Source organism: Neurospora hispaniola, assembly GCF_033458365.1.
Source record: "Neurospora hispaniola strain FGSC 10403 chromosome Unknown B0T23scaffold_1, whole genome shotgun sequence".
Classification (NCBI taxonomy): Eukaryota; Fungi; Ascomycota; class Sordariomycetes; order Sordariales; family Sordariaceae; genus Neurospora; species Neurospora hispaniola.
The window spans coordinates 6,523,459-6,539,230 of NW_026944406.1; the positions used below are offsets into that span (position 1 = coordinate 6,523,459).

Consider the following 15,772-nt stretch of genomic DNA (forward strand, 5'->3'; position numbering starts at 1 on the left):
TCTGCCTTTTTGTGCCATCACGTGGTCGCTTGGCTCGCTGACTGCAAGTCTTGGCTGAGCCGGGCATTGGACTTTCTCACTTGTTGTTTCCCTGTCTTGGCCTGTGCTCTGCCAACTCGGATGTTTTCCCCACCCGAAACGGCCGTAGTTCTCGCTTGCTGTGTCATCGCAATCTCGAAATGCCCTTTTTTTGTTTTCTTTCCTTTTCTGTACGACAGGCCAAGTCCACGAGAGCTGCGTGCTTGGATGTACGACAAACAGTGTACTCCATTTCATCAGTACGCAACGCAAAACCGACCACAAAACGAGCCCTCGGCGCCAAGTCAACGAACAGACAACAAGAGACCCCCCTTGAAACACTCTGGACCCCCCTTCCTCGGAGGGATCAACCTGGGCCTATCGATAAGGAGGACAAGTCTCCTCGACCGAGGGCGGGGGGCTTCGGTGATCCTTCAAGACGTGTAACTCTCCGACTGAACCGGACACAAATATCATGTTGGGCACTTTCACTTTGACGATTTGCATTGGGTCTTGGTGCATAGTCGTCTATCCAGCAAACATGGACCTTCAAACAGATTCAGGCGGGAAAGGCTTGACATGGACAAGTCGACCGACAGACCATTCAATGCCAACGGTTCATGAATCGTGACATGGTCCGAGGATTGGGTCGAGAAGACGGTCAGAGTGTCAAAGGAGGTGCGAGGCATGACACGCCCGGATGACCGCCTTCCCCCCCTCCCCTCCAACCTGACACCTACCTAGGACATGCCCGGCTGTAAAAAGGTAGGTATATCATGTGTCGATCGCTCCCGCGTCTTAGTTTGTCGTTTGAGTTTGGATTCCTTTGTTTGCTCGAGTCTGTTCAAGAGTTCAGTTCTTTCACTATTCGACTTGGTGATCTTCAGTTCACTGCTGTCGAGTAACCTCAAATTCGCCTTTGGAGATCTCGAATACCGTACAGGTATCACAGCACCGGCCAACGACACCATGGTTTTCAACTTGTACACCACCAGCAGCTCGCCGGCTTCGGCCGATAGTGGCCCAATCAAACCCATCTACCTCCTTCCGAGTTTTAGCTTGCCCTTTCGTCGACGCAGGCCATCCACCACACTCACTCAGACATACCATCACCACCTGGACGACACTGAGTCCGATGGCCTCCCATCGCTTTCCAGTTCTCCCGATTCATTCACCACCGCCTTTTCATCCGATTACACCCCGATTCAGCCAACATCTACCCGTCTCTCCCCCACCCAACCCGACATCCTTCGCTGCGCCCACTGCGCGTCCCACATAGCCTTCACTTCTCAAATCATCAGCAAAGGCTTCCACGGTCGCCACGGCCGGGCCTATCTCGTCTCACCCGCACCTTCCCAGGCCCCAGGCCCCCATCCGTCTCCTGGCTTCTTTTCTTCATTCACCCATCACCCGTCATCTGCTGTTATCAGGACGACAGAACTGCCCAACATCTTTACAGAAGCCCCCGAAATCCGCCGCCTGGTAACGGGCCAGCACACCGTCGCCGACATCACCTGCGCCGTGTGCGGGACCAAGCTGGGGTGGAAGTACGTGGATGCAAAGGAGAGTTCACAAAAGTATAAAGTCGGGAAATTCATCTTGGAGTGCGCGAGGGTCGTCACGTTTCGGAGTTGGGAGGATTCGCCCAAGGACGAACAGGAGGGTGTCGTCGGTGACATGGGGAAGAATGGAAGGCGGGGGTTGGTCAAGGGTGCGAGTGGAAAACGGAAGCAAAAGGAAGCAGCTGCGGAGGAGACGGCGGTGCAAGCTGAAGAACAGGAACCCGTGTCGCCAACTGCGGTAGTCTTTGACTCGGACGACGACTCTGAATGCGATGACATCTTTGCTGGAGTCTGGGATGCCGAGACCGTGGCTAAGCGGCGCAAGGGGAAGCTGACCAACATGAAGCCGCCTAGGGGAGGGCTTTTTTGGTCGTGATGGATGACCTGTTAGCCGGAGTTGTTTGCTTTGGTCGGAGAATGTGGGAGTATGGGCTGCCATTACTAGAGGTAGTCTCACGGAGCTGAGCTGGATACTGAGCATCATGCTCGAAATCCGGCATAGTGGCGAGCGTTTCCATGGATGTCAAGTGGTCATCAGATCATCATTTGGACCTTGGCTTGACGAATGGAGCGAGTGTTCCCAGCCAGAGCGAGTTTTCTGGGCATATCATTTCGACACTTCATGGCTGGTATGCGGTCATTTCGAAGGTCTACTTCATCTAGAACGTTGATATGGGTTTTCCGTTTTCTTGGTTCATTGACTTTTTTCTTTACTCATAGCGCTGGGGCACGGATGGGCATACGATATAAGGGCATAATCGGTCTAAGGCATTGGCGCAAGGTGTTCAACCCGGTGTGGAACTGGTATCACATAATGGGTATTTCGAACTGAACTAATTGACTACTTTCCAACATCATCCACTGACACGAAATGTGTCCTACATGACCGTCCTCGCATGACGCCGCACTCCATGCTGCTACTCCTCCCAACCGCAACCACTCCCGCTTAAGCGTTCATGGGCTCCTCAGCAACGTAGTGCAGATAGGCACCCAAGAGCTTGATGCCCTCAATGTAGTTCTTCTTGTCAAGCTTCTCATTGATGGAGTGAGCACCGTCGGTGGAGCTGCCCATGGGCAGCAAAAGAACGTTCTTGCCAGTAGCCTCCTCGAAAGTCAGGGTAATCGGAATGGAACCACCCTCGCGAGTGAAATCGGGCTTCATGCCCCAGACACGCTCGGTAGCCTTGGCAGCAGCGGCAAAGTTCCAGTGGTTGGGGCTGGCCTTCCACCACTTGCCGCAGTGCTGGGCATACACCTTCATGGTGTTCTTGGAGCCGAGCTTCTTGAACACCTCGTTGACGTGATCGTACACGCACTGGTTGGTCTTCTCAATCTCCATGTCGGGCACGGTGCGGATCGAGAACTTGCCGATGACCTTGGCGGGAATGACGGTCTTGGCTCCAGGGTTGGAAAAGGCACCCTCGACACCGTGGATGGACAGGGAAGGGAAGCGCCAGCGGGCCATGAGGGTCTTCTTCTTGTCCTCGAAGATGGTGGTCTTGCTACCGAGCGACTCGTGGAGGGTCTCCATGGTGAAGGCAATGTCGTCGTACAAACCATCCTCCTCGGGGGTCACGGGGGCGACCTGCTCGGCAATGCCCTTGATCTGGATCTTGCCGTCGGTGTCGACAAGCGAGGCAAGGATGCGGACGAGGTCGGTCATGGGCTCCTGGGCGGTACCGCCAAAGACACCAGAGTGAAGATCGGCACCGGGGCCGGAAACCTCGACGCTGTAGTAGTTGCAGCCACGGAGACCGTAGGTCAGGCAGGGACGCTCGGTGCCGAGCCAGTAGTTGTCGCTGATGCAAACGGCGTCGGCATCGGCAAAGTACTTTTTGCCCTCAGCCATGACGAGCTCCTCGAGACCGTCCGAGCCGTACTCCTCCATGCCCTCGAAGCACATGAGGAGGTTGACGGGGAAGTCAACGCCGGCGGCCTTGTGAGCCTCAATGGCGTTGAGCCAGCCCAGGACGGGGCCCTTGTCATCGGTGGCACCACGGCCGCACATACGCCCGTCCTCCTTGACGGTCAGGTCAAAGGGCTCCGTGTCCCAGCCGTCGCTCTTCTCGGCGGGCTGGACGTCGTAGTGGCCGTAGACGAGGATGGTGCGCTTGTTCTTGTCGTTGCCGTAGCGGGCAAGGACGACGGGAGGGAGATCGAGGTCGGTGCCCTCCTGCTTGCCGAGAGGACGGAGCTCGACGGTGGCGCCCAGCTTGGTCAGCTCATCGGCGAGCCACTGGCCCATGCGGACGACATCGGGACGGCGGGCAGCCTCGGACGAGATGGAGGGGATGGCGACGGCCTGGCGCAGGCGGTCGATGAAGTGGTCCGACAGGGAGTCCACCTTTTGGAAGTAGCTGTCGAGTTGGGGAGCCATTTTGCGAGCTTGGTGGGCGCGGATCGACTCGGTCAGGTATGTTTTGGTGAGGGAGAAAGGGGAGACAGAAGCCGGCGGGGAGAAGAATGGTTTTGTCGGACGAGTGATGGCGGCGATAGGACGGCGGACCTGGATCAATCGGGAAGGTCGCCAACCCAGCGTGCGGGGCATTGTCGCGGATGACGGCGAAGAGACTGCTGTGGTCGCAGGGCAACGGGCTGGCAATATCGGGAGGCCTTCAGTGGACTTTCACTAACAAAAAAAAGAGGGGTCCCTCGTGGGCGTTCCCCGCTCTCTGCGCTTACTGTCGGCAAGTCTAGCGTCCCGTCCTTGGCAGGGTCTGGTGGGTCGTTTGATTGGGTGGTGATAAGGTGATGTGCGATAAGAAACATGACGTGGGCTCGTCCTGGACAAAATAGTTGAGACCTTTGACATTATCCCTTGGGTATACTCGTCTACGCATCCCAGCGTCTTTGTAACACTTCTGATCTTGAGTTCTAGCTTGCCGTCGAAGTAGAGCAAGATTTGTTGTCTTGTCAAAGATTTCAACTTGGCCCTCGCGCCATCCAGACAATCACCATGCGACTGGGCAACCAAGCGGGATGCGGAAATCTCGGTGCAGATGACAATGTCGGGGTGGTCATCTTCCATCTTATGGCTGATGAAGTAAGCTTCTCTTCAAGAAGATTACAATGCCCGTTGTCCACAACTTGACTTCTTTTGTCTTGATGACTATCGAGTTGATGAGTCAGCAATACATGGATGAAGCGCTCCTTCGCAAAGATGCCGCACCTGCCCCATTAAGACAGTCACTAGCTTCCGTCGGTGAACTCCTTGTGATATTCAAAATACGGCCAACTCCTCGATTTTTTCTTCGTCCAAGTCTTTTACTCACTAGAAGTTTTCGTCTTGTACTCTGCCGGTATGAAGCAGCACAGCCTCGGTTACCATACTCGGCAAAATAGAAAGGTCTTGGCGTTTCTGTTGGTTATAGACACTCGCCATTTATGAGTTTGCATGTCAAAAGGAACTTGTTGGGACTTTGATATAGCAGTGAAAGGCCGTGGATTCAGAATGGTCATCAAATTTTGAAGGGTTGCGGTGTTGTGAAAGTGGTGCACTTGTCGAGTGTCTGCGTAGCACACTTCTGCCAAAGTGTTTGGAGAAATAGCATGACGCGATCAAGCTTGCTCAAAGACTGACCCAAGCAAAAGAAGGAAAATGCCCAGGGGCTCAAATCTGAAGTTTCATTCGAGACGTGACCAGCTGCCAACCCCCATTTATCAATCTCAACTTCCAACACACCTGCCTCCAGCTTCCGCTTCAACACATCAACCACCTTTTCCTCCTCACGGTCAGTTTCCCTCTTATCTGATTTGGCCTGTAGTATCATAGGTTGATGTTAGCAAGTCATACTGCCCCAACTTCTCGCGCGCGTTGGACGTGACCTACACGAATTCTCAATCATGTCTTTGCGCTCTCTCTCTGCGTGTCCTGTAGAAGACCATATACTCTGCCGCTGTTTCGTGGGTAGGATCTCCGTCACGTACAGCCCTCAACCCTTTTCGGATTTCCTCTCTGGCCAAGTCACGCAAGGGAAAGATCTGACCAGGATAATGGTTTTCGTAGGCCACCATGTGAAGCAAAAGCGACATAAGGTTTGGAGTCACCTCTTCTGGAAGGCAGCCGATTTCGTACAGTGTTTCGAGAGCGTCCTCTCTGGCCTCCGCGTAGTACATATAAAGCTGGTCGCGCTCAATCAGGTCGCGCTGCATGTCGTGACAGCATGACTCAATGCGTCTCTTGATGTCGTCGCTAGCAAGGTCCCAAGAGTCCGGGGGGGGGAACGGGATGTCATCTTGATGGATTGTCTTGATCGGATGCTTATAGAGTTGATTGTTTCGTGAGACCGTGACGGCTGAAAAAAAAAAAAAAAAAGCTTCTAGCAGGGCAAAGGTATTGCGAAGGCCAAGTAGATCGGGTCCAAAAGCTGTGGAAGCTCCTTGCTCGTGGATGTAAGAGTAAAGGAAGATGCAGTGGTTGCTTTTGGAGTAAAAGTGGAAAAGGAATGGAAATTGTAGAGAAACAATCAGCCCAGGTAAGGCCGTGGAGGGATGGAGCTGGATACAAACAGCACTCAGCGGGGTATACCAACGACAAGTGAATGGAAGCCAAGTGAAGGGGACTTCAGTAGGTGCCTTCTAGGCAGAGGTAGCAGCCTTGCCGCGGGCAAAGACGATTGCTCGCACTTTCCTTTCTTGCCTGTTGGACGAAAGTCCCGTGCCCCAGGTCCCTTCACTTGGAATTCCACACAGCGGTGCACAGTTTTGGAACCGTTGTAATTACAATCATCTTTCATTTCTCACGATCGTCTATACATATCCAGCGAAGACACGAACCTCACCAAGATGTCCAACAACGACGTCGATATAGCCGATCGAACCCCCGATTCCCCACTCCAAGACCTCGTTCTTCAAGAGTTCCGCGACTTCCTGACCGTGCACTGGCTCGAGTCGAAGCTTGCGGGTCCCGGTAACTCGGGATAACTTGCCTGATCGCTACAATCAGACATTTACTCGGCTTCCTCAGTCAGGGTGGGCGCTATAAGGTGCTTCAGTTTGCCGACGAGGCCGAGCAGAACCACGATGTACCCGAGAACGAACGTGGTGTGCTTCGAGCCATCCTGCAGGGCAATGTCCAACAAGCCGTTGATCTGCAAACACATTTGTCTCATCTTGTCTGATATACGAGCAATGTGATAATCCTTTTGTGATGCTGTTGTCCATGCATATGCGGCCTCTGCTGATTTCATCATGGTGCCTTGCACTCGTTTGACTTGACCTACATAGTCCCCTTGAACATGTCAATTGCTTCTTTGGATGTTCCTTTCTCTTTAGTTTCATCCAACAATGCGCTTTGTATACAGGAAAAAACGCTACGTCCAGTCTATATCATGAAATGGAAGTCTGTTTGTCAGTTTTGTCTCCCGAGTACGAAGTGTTTCGTCTGCCTGAGAGGAGATCCATCCCAATTCCCTTTTTCCTGCCGCTGTACACATGTAGGGAAGCCGCGTACCTGCCGCCCCGCCAGCTTTTTTCCCATCCGGACTGCAATCCCAATGCAGGTCCTGTGCCAAGCCCTGGCAGCACGCACCGTTCCAGTTCTTTCTCATTCCCACATTCTGCGATTCTCTTGAACTTTTTCCCTCTCCACAACACAACACGCAACCACAGTATGGACCCCCCTCCCTTCTCGCCACTCCCTTTGCTGCCCTTTACCGTCGTGCCTCCTTTATCTCTATACAATTTTGCTAACTGGCCTGCGATACAGTTGCCAAAATGCCAGACAAACCCTCAGACCAAACTCCCAAACAACGTGGAAGATCCTCGAGATCGAGATCTCCCCCACACGGGCCTGCCCCAGCTCGGGACCGGAGAGACCACCAACGGAAGCGTAACACCGGAGGCGCTCAACATGGCCAACCGGCCCTTTCAAACTCGGATCAACAACAGATCCGCCGTTTGTTTGAGGCCCACCAAAGCACACAAGGGGTTGGTAAGTCCATGTCGGACTTGCCCACCATCAAGCCGAACTATGACGGGAAAGGAAAGCTCTTTCCTCTGATCTTGGACGACGAGGTTTTCCTCAGATCCCACAATGAGAAGAGAAGGAAGCCGGACTACATGGAGCGCCTCTCCAATGACCCGAGCACTCCTCACTTCAATTGGATGGCACGCCAAACCAGTTCCGGCAGGCCAAACGCTTACCTGGCCAAGACAACAACCGACCGCGAGTCGTTGCTTGCCTTGGTCAACTCAATCGAGAGGCTCGCCATGGAAAGCAACACCCCGGTTGCCAATGTGAGATTTGAGCTTGTCCCACGGTTCTTTGTTGAAAAACATCGCAACGAAGTTGAGGGCATCATCCATGACCAGGAAGAGCCAATCGCCATCGACTACGACGATCAACCGGCCGCTGAGGTTGCCAAAGCTCCCTCCGTCTCGGTTCCAGATGTTGTCTGCGGCAACAAACTGTGTGGCAAAAAAGGTCACACACTCGCCCAGTGTATCATTCCAGACCCCAAAACGGGTCTCGTGTATGGTTGTCCATTGTGCAACACAGACGACCACCTCCTTGACTGGAATTGCCCCGTGAAGCCCATACCTGCTCCAGGAACACAGTTGGACCCCAAGGTGATCCAGGAGTACATCGAGAGGCTTCTCGACGTATGCTTTGTGAAAAGGGCCAACAGGCCCTTCTTCGCAACCAATGGCACGACCTGGCCTTCTCTTTTCCTAACTTACCGGCACTATGCGGAGCACATCAATACTTTCGAGGAACTCAACAAGTCATCCTGGGATACAAGGGGCCACTATCCATGGACCTCAGAGTACGCCATGCGCATGGTTGACTCTGCGGAGAAAATGGACGAGATGAAGAAGTTTGACCCGACCACACATACATGTCGTAATGTCGGCTGCTCTCACTTTCATTCTCGGGACCCTGTATACAACAAATACAAGTCCTTGTCTGAGACCATCGACGCGTTTCTCGACGGAAAATGGAATGTTGCGACCGGTTGGATCCCTACCACGAATGTGGACCGACTTACCAGGTTGTGGTATCTGGAAGCTCAAGCCCGTCGGCTAGTCCAAAGCGCCGAGTTCCTTGTCAAAGAGGAGCCTGGTGCCGAAGCACCACCGGCGCCTGTGAAGCCCGAGTCCTTCCCACCTCCCACCATCGTGTCCAACGCTTCCAACTTGGTGCAATATGTGTGGAACGAACAAACACAGAACTTCGACCCTAGTACCGATTGGTCGTTTTTCAGCTTCGTCTCTACCGAGGACAAGGCACCGAATCTCCTCCGTCGGTGCGATCCCGAGGCCGACTACGCCATCAAATACGCAGCATGGGTGTTCAAGCACCGACGGCCAGACAACGGGCCAGTTGGTGACTCTCTTGAGGACCAGGCTCTCCGCGCGGTAATCAAGGCCGAGGGGGAGCTTCGAAATTGGGAGAGTCGGGTGGCCAAACTGGGCCGTCAAGCTCAAGAAAGGACCAACGCTCGAGAGGCAGAAGAGAGAGAAATGGCCTCAGAGGCTGAAAACTCGAGACCGACACAACATGTTCACGTCAAACGTGAACATGACTGACTGAAGCCAGTTCAGTACACCTAAAACCTCTCCAAAGGCCGATTCAGGTGGAAATAAGGCGAGGTCCAAGGAAGCGAGCCGCAAGCAAGCGCGCAAAACCACCGAGGAGTTTCTCCTCCTTTCAGACTCATCTGACGGTGATATCTGACAGTGAGCGACCCTCATCAAACGCCGAGGGCTATTTAGCTCAACGAAACTTTTGATAGACATTGAATAAGAATATTTGATGCCTGTCACTTCAAAGTGTGTTCCGTAGTGTCTTTGCCTGTGATTGTCCCTATGTAATTTGATTCGTTGGTTCAGCCTTGTCGCGTGCAAACAAACATCGCGCTTTCCTTTCATGTCGGATTACAGTCCGTGCTCTGGTTTTTTTCAACTGTATTCCCACTCAGCGGCACACACAGCACTTTTGGTAGTAATCTCCTGTATCCTATCTTCCATTTCATGATTCTCCATTGACGTCCACAAATCCAAGCCTGGTGTCGTACTTCATCAACCGAACTCGCAAAACCAACTCACCAAGTTCAAACAAACGTCCGCTAACATGCTTTCCAGATGCCAGTTTGGCACATACGGGTCTTGTGACCGCGAGCGACCGGACTATCGAGACCGCCATCGAGGCCGCGGACGAGCGCACGAGCGACGGGAAAACCGAGACCACGAACGAGACCACGAACGAGACCACGAACAAGACCACGAACGGGACTACGAACGAGACTACGAGCGAGACTACGAATGAGACTACAAAACGACTCCATGATAGAGACCACAATCGAAGTCGCTCGCCTAGCCCTCCATGTCATTGATCACTGGCGGCAGACGGCGACCCATTCCGACATCGATGGATATACTGACACCGCTGTCCAGGCCACCACCCTAGCCCACATCAGTCAGGCTGTGTTCGTTCCGGCAGTAGTACAGTAACGGAAGCATTTTTTTGGTGGCAGAAAAGCTTTGGGTTAGGGTTAGAAGAGATCCCCTTACTGCACTACTGCCACAACGAACACGGCCTCACAGGAGACAAGAAGGGATAGAAATATGCAACAGAGATATACATACGGACGCAGCGTACCCAGATAGAAGCGTGGAGCGATTGGCCTTACTGGCGTCACATCAACATGGTCAGGCCACCCGATGGCTCTATTTCAGTCCTGCCCCTACCGAGCAAGTCGCCTGCGCCTAGCAAAACGGGAGATACGAGACGGACAGTCACGGACTTGCTTGAGCATTGCCCCACGCTGCCGGCGTTGAACTGGGCTAGCGAAACCGACCAACCGAACCAACATCGCGTCAAGATATCCGCAAAAGACGCTCCACTCTTGACCAATCCCGATGACTCTCTTCGGTGTGTCTGACCCCTGCAGTGGCGTCGGGTACGACCCTCCAGTCTAATTTCTCCGATGTAGTCGAGACCTATAAAACCTGGTTAGTTCTCTCATACTGCCTTTCACAACCTTTGTCCCTTTATTCTCCAACATCTTTGGCATTCATCTGAGTTCTCCTTCAAGGCCGTGATACTGTCATGGCAGGCTCTCGTGCGTCCCTCATGAAGTGGCCAGTTGACGACGGCACCGACAACAAAGCTGCATTCAACGGTCAAAACATTCCCCACAGTCTGTCCTCCAAAGTCGCCCAATGGTGTCTGATACGCGGTATTCGACACCACCCCGGCTTCGCCACTGAGTTGCACGGCAAACTCCCTTCCATCACCCGAGCGCTCAACGCACGCGCCATCATGAGCAGCAAACTCCCGCAGGTGGAGAAGGAGGAAGAATTTCCATACTGCTTTTGGCACCCTGATTTGCCCAGCGAGCAAACACTCCGGCAGCTTCTCGCCCGGTATGGAGAGACCCGGCCCGCCATCCGGTATCAAATCGGACGTGTGTGTGCCATGGCCGGCTACACTGCTTTGTACGATGAGCTCGATCTCTTGCCCGAAGTGGCCATTGCAGAGGAAGCCCGCGATAGCTCTGCACCAGGAAGCAAAGCCATTTACGAGTCCATCATGCGCCAACCAGCCCGTTACTCCATCATGGACGACTACGCCCTCAAGATCCGGACGGAAGATCCCAGACCGGGTGCTTTCCTCATGGGAAACACATGCACCCGCCAAACTCTTGTCAACTACCCCACGCCCGCCGGTAACCTCTTCAACCCTCACACCATCCCGGCCCCGATCTTCGACATAACCGAGGACCGCAACCTTTCCCTCGACAAGAAAGTTCTCCGCCCCTCCCAGATTCCCGTCTCCGAAGAGACACTCCGGCTCTTGTACGCCCCGCTCCCGCTAGATCTCCCGTCCCACGCCGCTTCCATAGCCGACAAGAACCTCCTCATCCTCATGGCCGCTTGGTCCAGCAACATTGAGCGGTACTCGCGTCTCCGGCGGCCTGGTGTTATCATTCCTGGCGAGTTGCAGTGCATCGTGCGTGGCATCTACCACTCGGTCTTCTTTGCCAAGTGGTGGGCATCTCCAGAGCAACTGGAAGTCCAGAAACAGCTGGGCATCAACCTGTTGCCATTTATCCACGCACGCTTTGTCATGCACAACGATCTCTCATGGCTAAAGGAGGATACGCCCGAGGAGGACATGCCGACGATCATGTGGGTTCCGGACCATGCCGATCAGAGCACGTATCTGGCCATGGCGAGGATGAGGCCGACGGAAAGGACCAAGTTTCGGTGCGCGAGGGCCTTGATCGCCATAGGCGATCACGAAGGGTATGAGAAGCTGGGCGCGGGCCCGGACAGGACCCAGTACTGGGAAGCTCAAGGCCGGCAATCCAAAGAAGAGGCGTCAGGATTTGAGGGCGTGGGAAACAAGTTTTTGGAGGATATTGAAAAGAAGGCCAAGGAAAAATGGGGGATAAGAAATATCAACGAGCGCCCTGATGACCCGGATCATTTGTATGTGGCGGAGTGGCATTACGAGTTGACAAATATGACTGAAAACGAGGTTGATGAGGAATGGGATCTGGTGTGGTTGACGCACATGCTCGATGTTGGGTATAAACCACCTCGATCGATGAACTTGTATCGGGAGGTCAAGACAGAGATGACGGGATTTGATGAGCTCAGCGACGGGACCTACATCCGAGCCATGACGAAGGAGGAGTATGAGGATTGGTTTGCACAAGCCGACCACCACGCTGACCCCAGACAGCCCAATGACTTCAACCAAGACTGTGGCGTACAAGGCATCTTGCTGCGCGTGGCAGCAATGGACGAAGTGAAGAGAATGGTACCGGAGGGTTTTGAGTGGCGAAACCTGTCTCGAATGTATAACGATTGGGAGCATGTGCCGGAGGAGGAAAGGGAGTACCTTGGGGTATATCCGAGAAAGAAGGAGTGGGGGATGAAATATCTCCGTCGCAAGCTTGTCAGAGGCAGAAGTGGTAAGATGGTGTGGGCGGAAGTATGGTGATCGAGGCCGTTGTGGGGGACGGTGAGACCATGTCGTGGAAGGGGACATGGAGTCACGGGTGGAAGCTAAACGGTCTTCTCAAGTCACTGCAGACGCAGAATGTCATGGCATCTGTCAAGCTTTTTCCTCCTTCCAATATATTACTACTATTTGCTCAGATATCCCAAAAAAAAAAAACGTGATAGGTCGGCCCTGATGTCCCTTGGGTTTCCAGCTCTTGGATTTGCTCTTTGCCGTCCGCCAGTGTCAACCGATTGCCCAAGAGCTGACTCTTTGTTCGGGATCGGGTCGGTTCGTTGTATCGTGCGAGGATTTTGCGGCAAGTTTGAGGTCGAAGACGTGTGCGTAAATTGACAGGGACGAACGGCTTCGGTGTATAGGAACTCGGTTGTCGTGCATATTGCTTGAGGACGCTTCATCACTGACGTTGCAGCAGGACAATCTGTAGAGCGTCAATGCTTCTAAAACCGGATATCCGGCCAGAGACGTGCATTGGGGCTGGGTGCAGGCATCCAGTATATAGCCTGCATGTCTAACTGCAACGAGAGAGCATATCAGTGTGCAAGTACGAGGCTCATGACTTGGAACGCAGGGAGTTGCATTAACCAGATGTCGAGAGGTATAAAGCCATCTCGCCTCCCCCCTCATTCCCCTTTCGTTGTAGTCACCTCTTTGACTTTCCTTGACCGAGAGTCGCTTGTTGTGACCCAGCTTGTATGTCTTTCTGCCCCCCAATCTCTACGTTTGTTTTCCTCTTGATTCGCCACACATGGCTCTCTGCGGTCGGTATTGCTTCGTCACGTTCGGGTTTGCCCTACTGACCAAAGCCATCGTGTCAGCACATTGCCAGGTCAAGTGGTCAATGTAACAAGACCCGACTGAGGACTTTGGCACGGACAGAACGTACCCCAACCACTCTGGCCCGGCAGTCCATACTCTGATGTTTGGAGGCGTCGCTGAACCCTTTTCACTACTTCAATTTGCAGATCACGGGCGGAGTCAGTAGGCGCCGACGGACGTTTGGGAATCATCTGAGCATGGCGGGGTGATATGGATCACCAAATACCGAGTATCTTGCCTAAACTCTTGTATCTTGGCTTTGCCAACACGCCTGTCGGACTCGGCCACGACAGCGGGCAACTTGTAGACGTCGGGGTCGCGTCGGCTATGGTGTCCAGGTGTGAGCTTTGGGGGGTATGAAGCTGTGACATCTGGTCGCCGATGTCGTGACTGGGATGGTGAGCTTGCTTGTGGTGTTTGTAGATTGTCGGGACCATCCCCGGGAGATGGGAGTGTAGCCTTGAGCCTTCGTCGAGTCGCAGTAATACCTTCAAGGCTGACAAACACAGATTGGGTCTGGAGCGAGGCAAGGCACTGAACTGAAGAACGCGGCGAAGGCATGGCCGCTTCAATTCTCTGGCTGGGCTGGGCTCCACTGGCGCGGGGCCAAGCGAGAAAAGTGGGCCGGCCAGCAAGGAACCACTGCAGTCCGGGTCCGTTGTCCGCTACTTTTCCAAACGGCCCAGGTCTCTTGTCGCCAAAGTCCAGATCAGCACGTCGTCTCTAGTCTTCCAAATCTGCGACATTCGACGGGATTGAAGAACTGTGACAACGTTTCCGTGCTTCGACTCAATTCACCACCTTCTCAACAACCGCCATCACCAACCGACACTGAGGCCGCTAGTACGTACGATCGGTGATACTCCACGCAAAGCAGCGCGTCCCACCAGAGCACGCCGAGATCTTTGACTTTCCCTATCCTCCTGGTCAGTGCCCTCCTCGTTTCGGCCATGGCTTCGACGACTAACACCAGGACTACAATCCCAGGCTTCGTTGCAACCTTGACTCGACGTACATTCGTCCAAATACCACCACGCGACAGGTCTTTCGATACAGCACGAACATGATGGTGATCAAACGCCAACGCTTGATTTTGACCCACATTCAATTCGACGGACCGTCCCAGACCAGGCCTCCTCGCCCAGCGCGACATGTCTCTTGCCAAGCCAGCAACGCCCTGCAGCCTCGAAGCCCAGAAAAACGGGGTATTATCACCTGGCCCGTGGGATCCCCAGCAACGCTTGAAAGCTTCCAGGTTGCTTATTATGGCAGGACAAGTCCGGTGAAATTTTGCTGCAGGATCGATATAGGTACATATTCAGGCAATCAAAACCCGCAGGCCGTATAAGCATTTTGGCACTGACTGTACGGTCCCTTGCGTGAGAATGCTGTATGCAAGCAGCTAGGTTGCATGCGCTGACGGCTGTTGCTTTCAGGGGCTTGGCTCTCAGGGGTACCCTATGGGGCATCCATGTTTACTTCAGGGGCGTGAGTGCCAGATTGACCAATCAGATCTCCCGCTTCCAGTTTCACTTACAAGGCTGACATGAGCGTCTTTGAGCAGGACTTGGTGCCAATCGACTGAAATGATCCGGCAAGTAATGATCACCCAGAGTTCTCAATACGGGGTTTACACCAAGCGCGCCCCTTTACTACATAACCACACGACTCTTGTTGGCACCTTCGGAACGTCACTCGAAGCTATCCGTACACACACATACAGCTGCTGCCACTTTCCATTTGCTTTACGGCGCTTTCAACGGCCAATGCGCGACATTTTCTCCAAAGTTCCTCTGCTGACGGCTTTTGAAGACCGCCGAGAACTTGTGTAAGATTGCTATGCCCACCTTCACCAGTTCTTCTACCCTGCCGTCAAACCCTGTTTTTCGTGACAATCACCCCGTAACATTGCAGAGACACGACTAATAAACCCTTTCTCAAATCCAGAAACCATGAGTCCGGCTAAACAGGGAACGGGCGACACGGGCCACAGGCGAAAACGATACGACACAAGGAGTGGGTTCCGATTACAGAACCCCAACGGACTTCAACACAACGGTTGCACATGCTCCTCTTCAGACAAATGCAACTGGTTCTTCAACTAGCATTTGTGTCTGATTGCTCTGTACGATAATCCAGTGGCTTGCTGCTGGTTCCAGGTCACCGTGTCTGTAGCCCGCATCGAGACGATAGTTGTCAAAGCCAAAGCAGTTTCATTCGGGATTTAGTACACAAGGACGTAGTAAACTTGTCATGCCAGCCCAGTATTGCGAAAACTATGAACATGAAGCACAAGCAAAAGCCCCAGTGCTTTACGTCATGACAATAGCGAGCAACGACTGCACTGTCCTGTCTTCTTGGGTGTTGCAGGTAGTAGGCCTCTTGGCGTTGTTGTGGT

At 53.5% G+C, this 15,772-nt stretch overlaps 6 protein-coding genes across 6 annotated transcripts; 4 read left to right on the top strand and 2 right to left on the bottom strand.

The window, feature by feature from the left end:
* The first annotated feature begins 130 nt into the window (after positions 1-130).
* Positions 131-640, top strand: B0T23DRAFT_42508 (uncharacterized protein). Its single transcript, XM_062839886.1, has one exon. The coding sequence runs from the start codon at positions 180-182 to the stop codon at positions 513-515; it is 336 nt and encodes a 111-aa protein (XP_062698094.1). The 5' UTR covers positions 131-179; the 3' UTR covers positions 516-640.
* Positions 641-987: 347 nt separating this feature from the next.
* Positions 988-1,956, top strand: B0T23DRAFT_425792 (yippee zinc-binding/DNA-binding /Mis18, centromere assembly-domain-containing protein; the record flags this gene model as incomplete). The annotated part of the gene is made up of 1 exon (XM_062839933.1): positions 988-1,956. The coding sequence occupies one exon, from the start codon at positions 988-990 to the stop codon at positions 1,954-1,956; it is 969 nt and encodes a 322-aa protein (XP_062698095.1).
* A 423-nt stretch (positions 1,957-2,379) lies between these two features.
* Positions 2,380-4,157, bottom strand: B0T23DRAFT_372219 (uncharacterized protein). Its single transcript, XM_062836715.1, has one exon. It carries the CDS (start codon positions 4,126-4,128, stop codon positions 2,527-2,529), a length of 1,602 nt encoding a protein of 533 aa, XP_062698096.1. The 5' UTR covers positions 4,129-4,157; the 3' UTR covers positions 2,380-2,526.
* Positions 4,158-5,038: 881 nt separating this feature from the next.
* B0T23DRAFT_308960 (uncharacterized protein) lies at positions 5,039-5,795 on the bottom strand (the record flags this gene model as incomplete). Its single annotated transcript, XM_062834494.1, has 3 exons — positions 5,039-5,223; positions 5,263-5,338; positions 5,508-5,795. Coding segments are annotated over 3 exons (549 nt in total), but the record flags the coding sequence as incomplete, so codon positions are not given.
* Positions 5,796-6,365: 570 nt separating this feature from the next.
* On the top strand, positions 6,366-9,916 carry B0T23DRAFT_436002 (uncharacterized protein; the record flags this gene model as incomplete). The annotated part of the gene is made up of 4 exons (XM_062840557.1): positions 6,366-6,489; positions 7,288-9,083; positions 9,148-9,247; positions 9,666-9,916. The coding sequence occupies 4 exons, from the start codon at positions 6,366-6,368 to the stop codon at positions 9,914-9,916; spliced, it is 2,271 nt and encodes a 756-aa protein (XP_062698098.1).
* A 665-nt stretch (positions 9,917-10,581) lies between these two features.
* Positions 10,582-12,691, top strand: B0T23DRAFT_372221 (uncharacterized protein). The gene has a single exon (XM_062836716.1). The coding sequence runs from the start codon at positions 10,633-10,635 to the stop codon at positions 12,532-12,534; it is 1,902 nt and encodes a 633-aa protein (XP_062698099.1). The 5' UTR covers positions 10,582-10,632; the 3' UTR covers positions 12,535-12,691.
* The last annotated feature ends 3,081 nt before the right edge of the window (positions 12,692-15,772 follow it).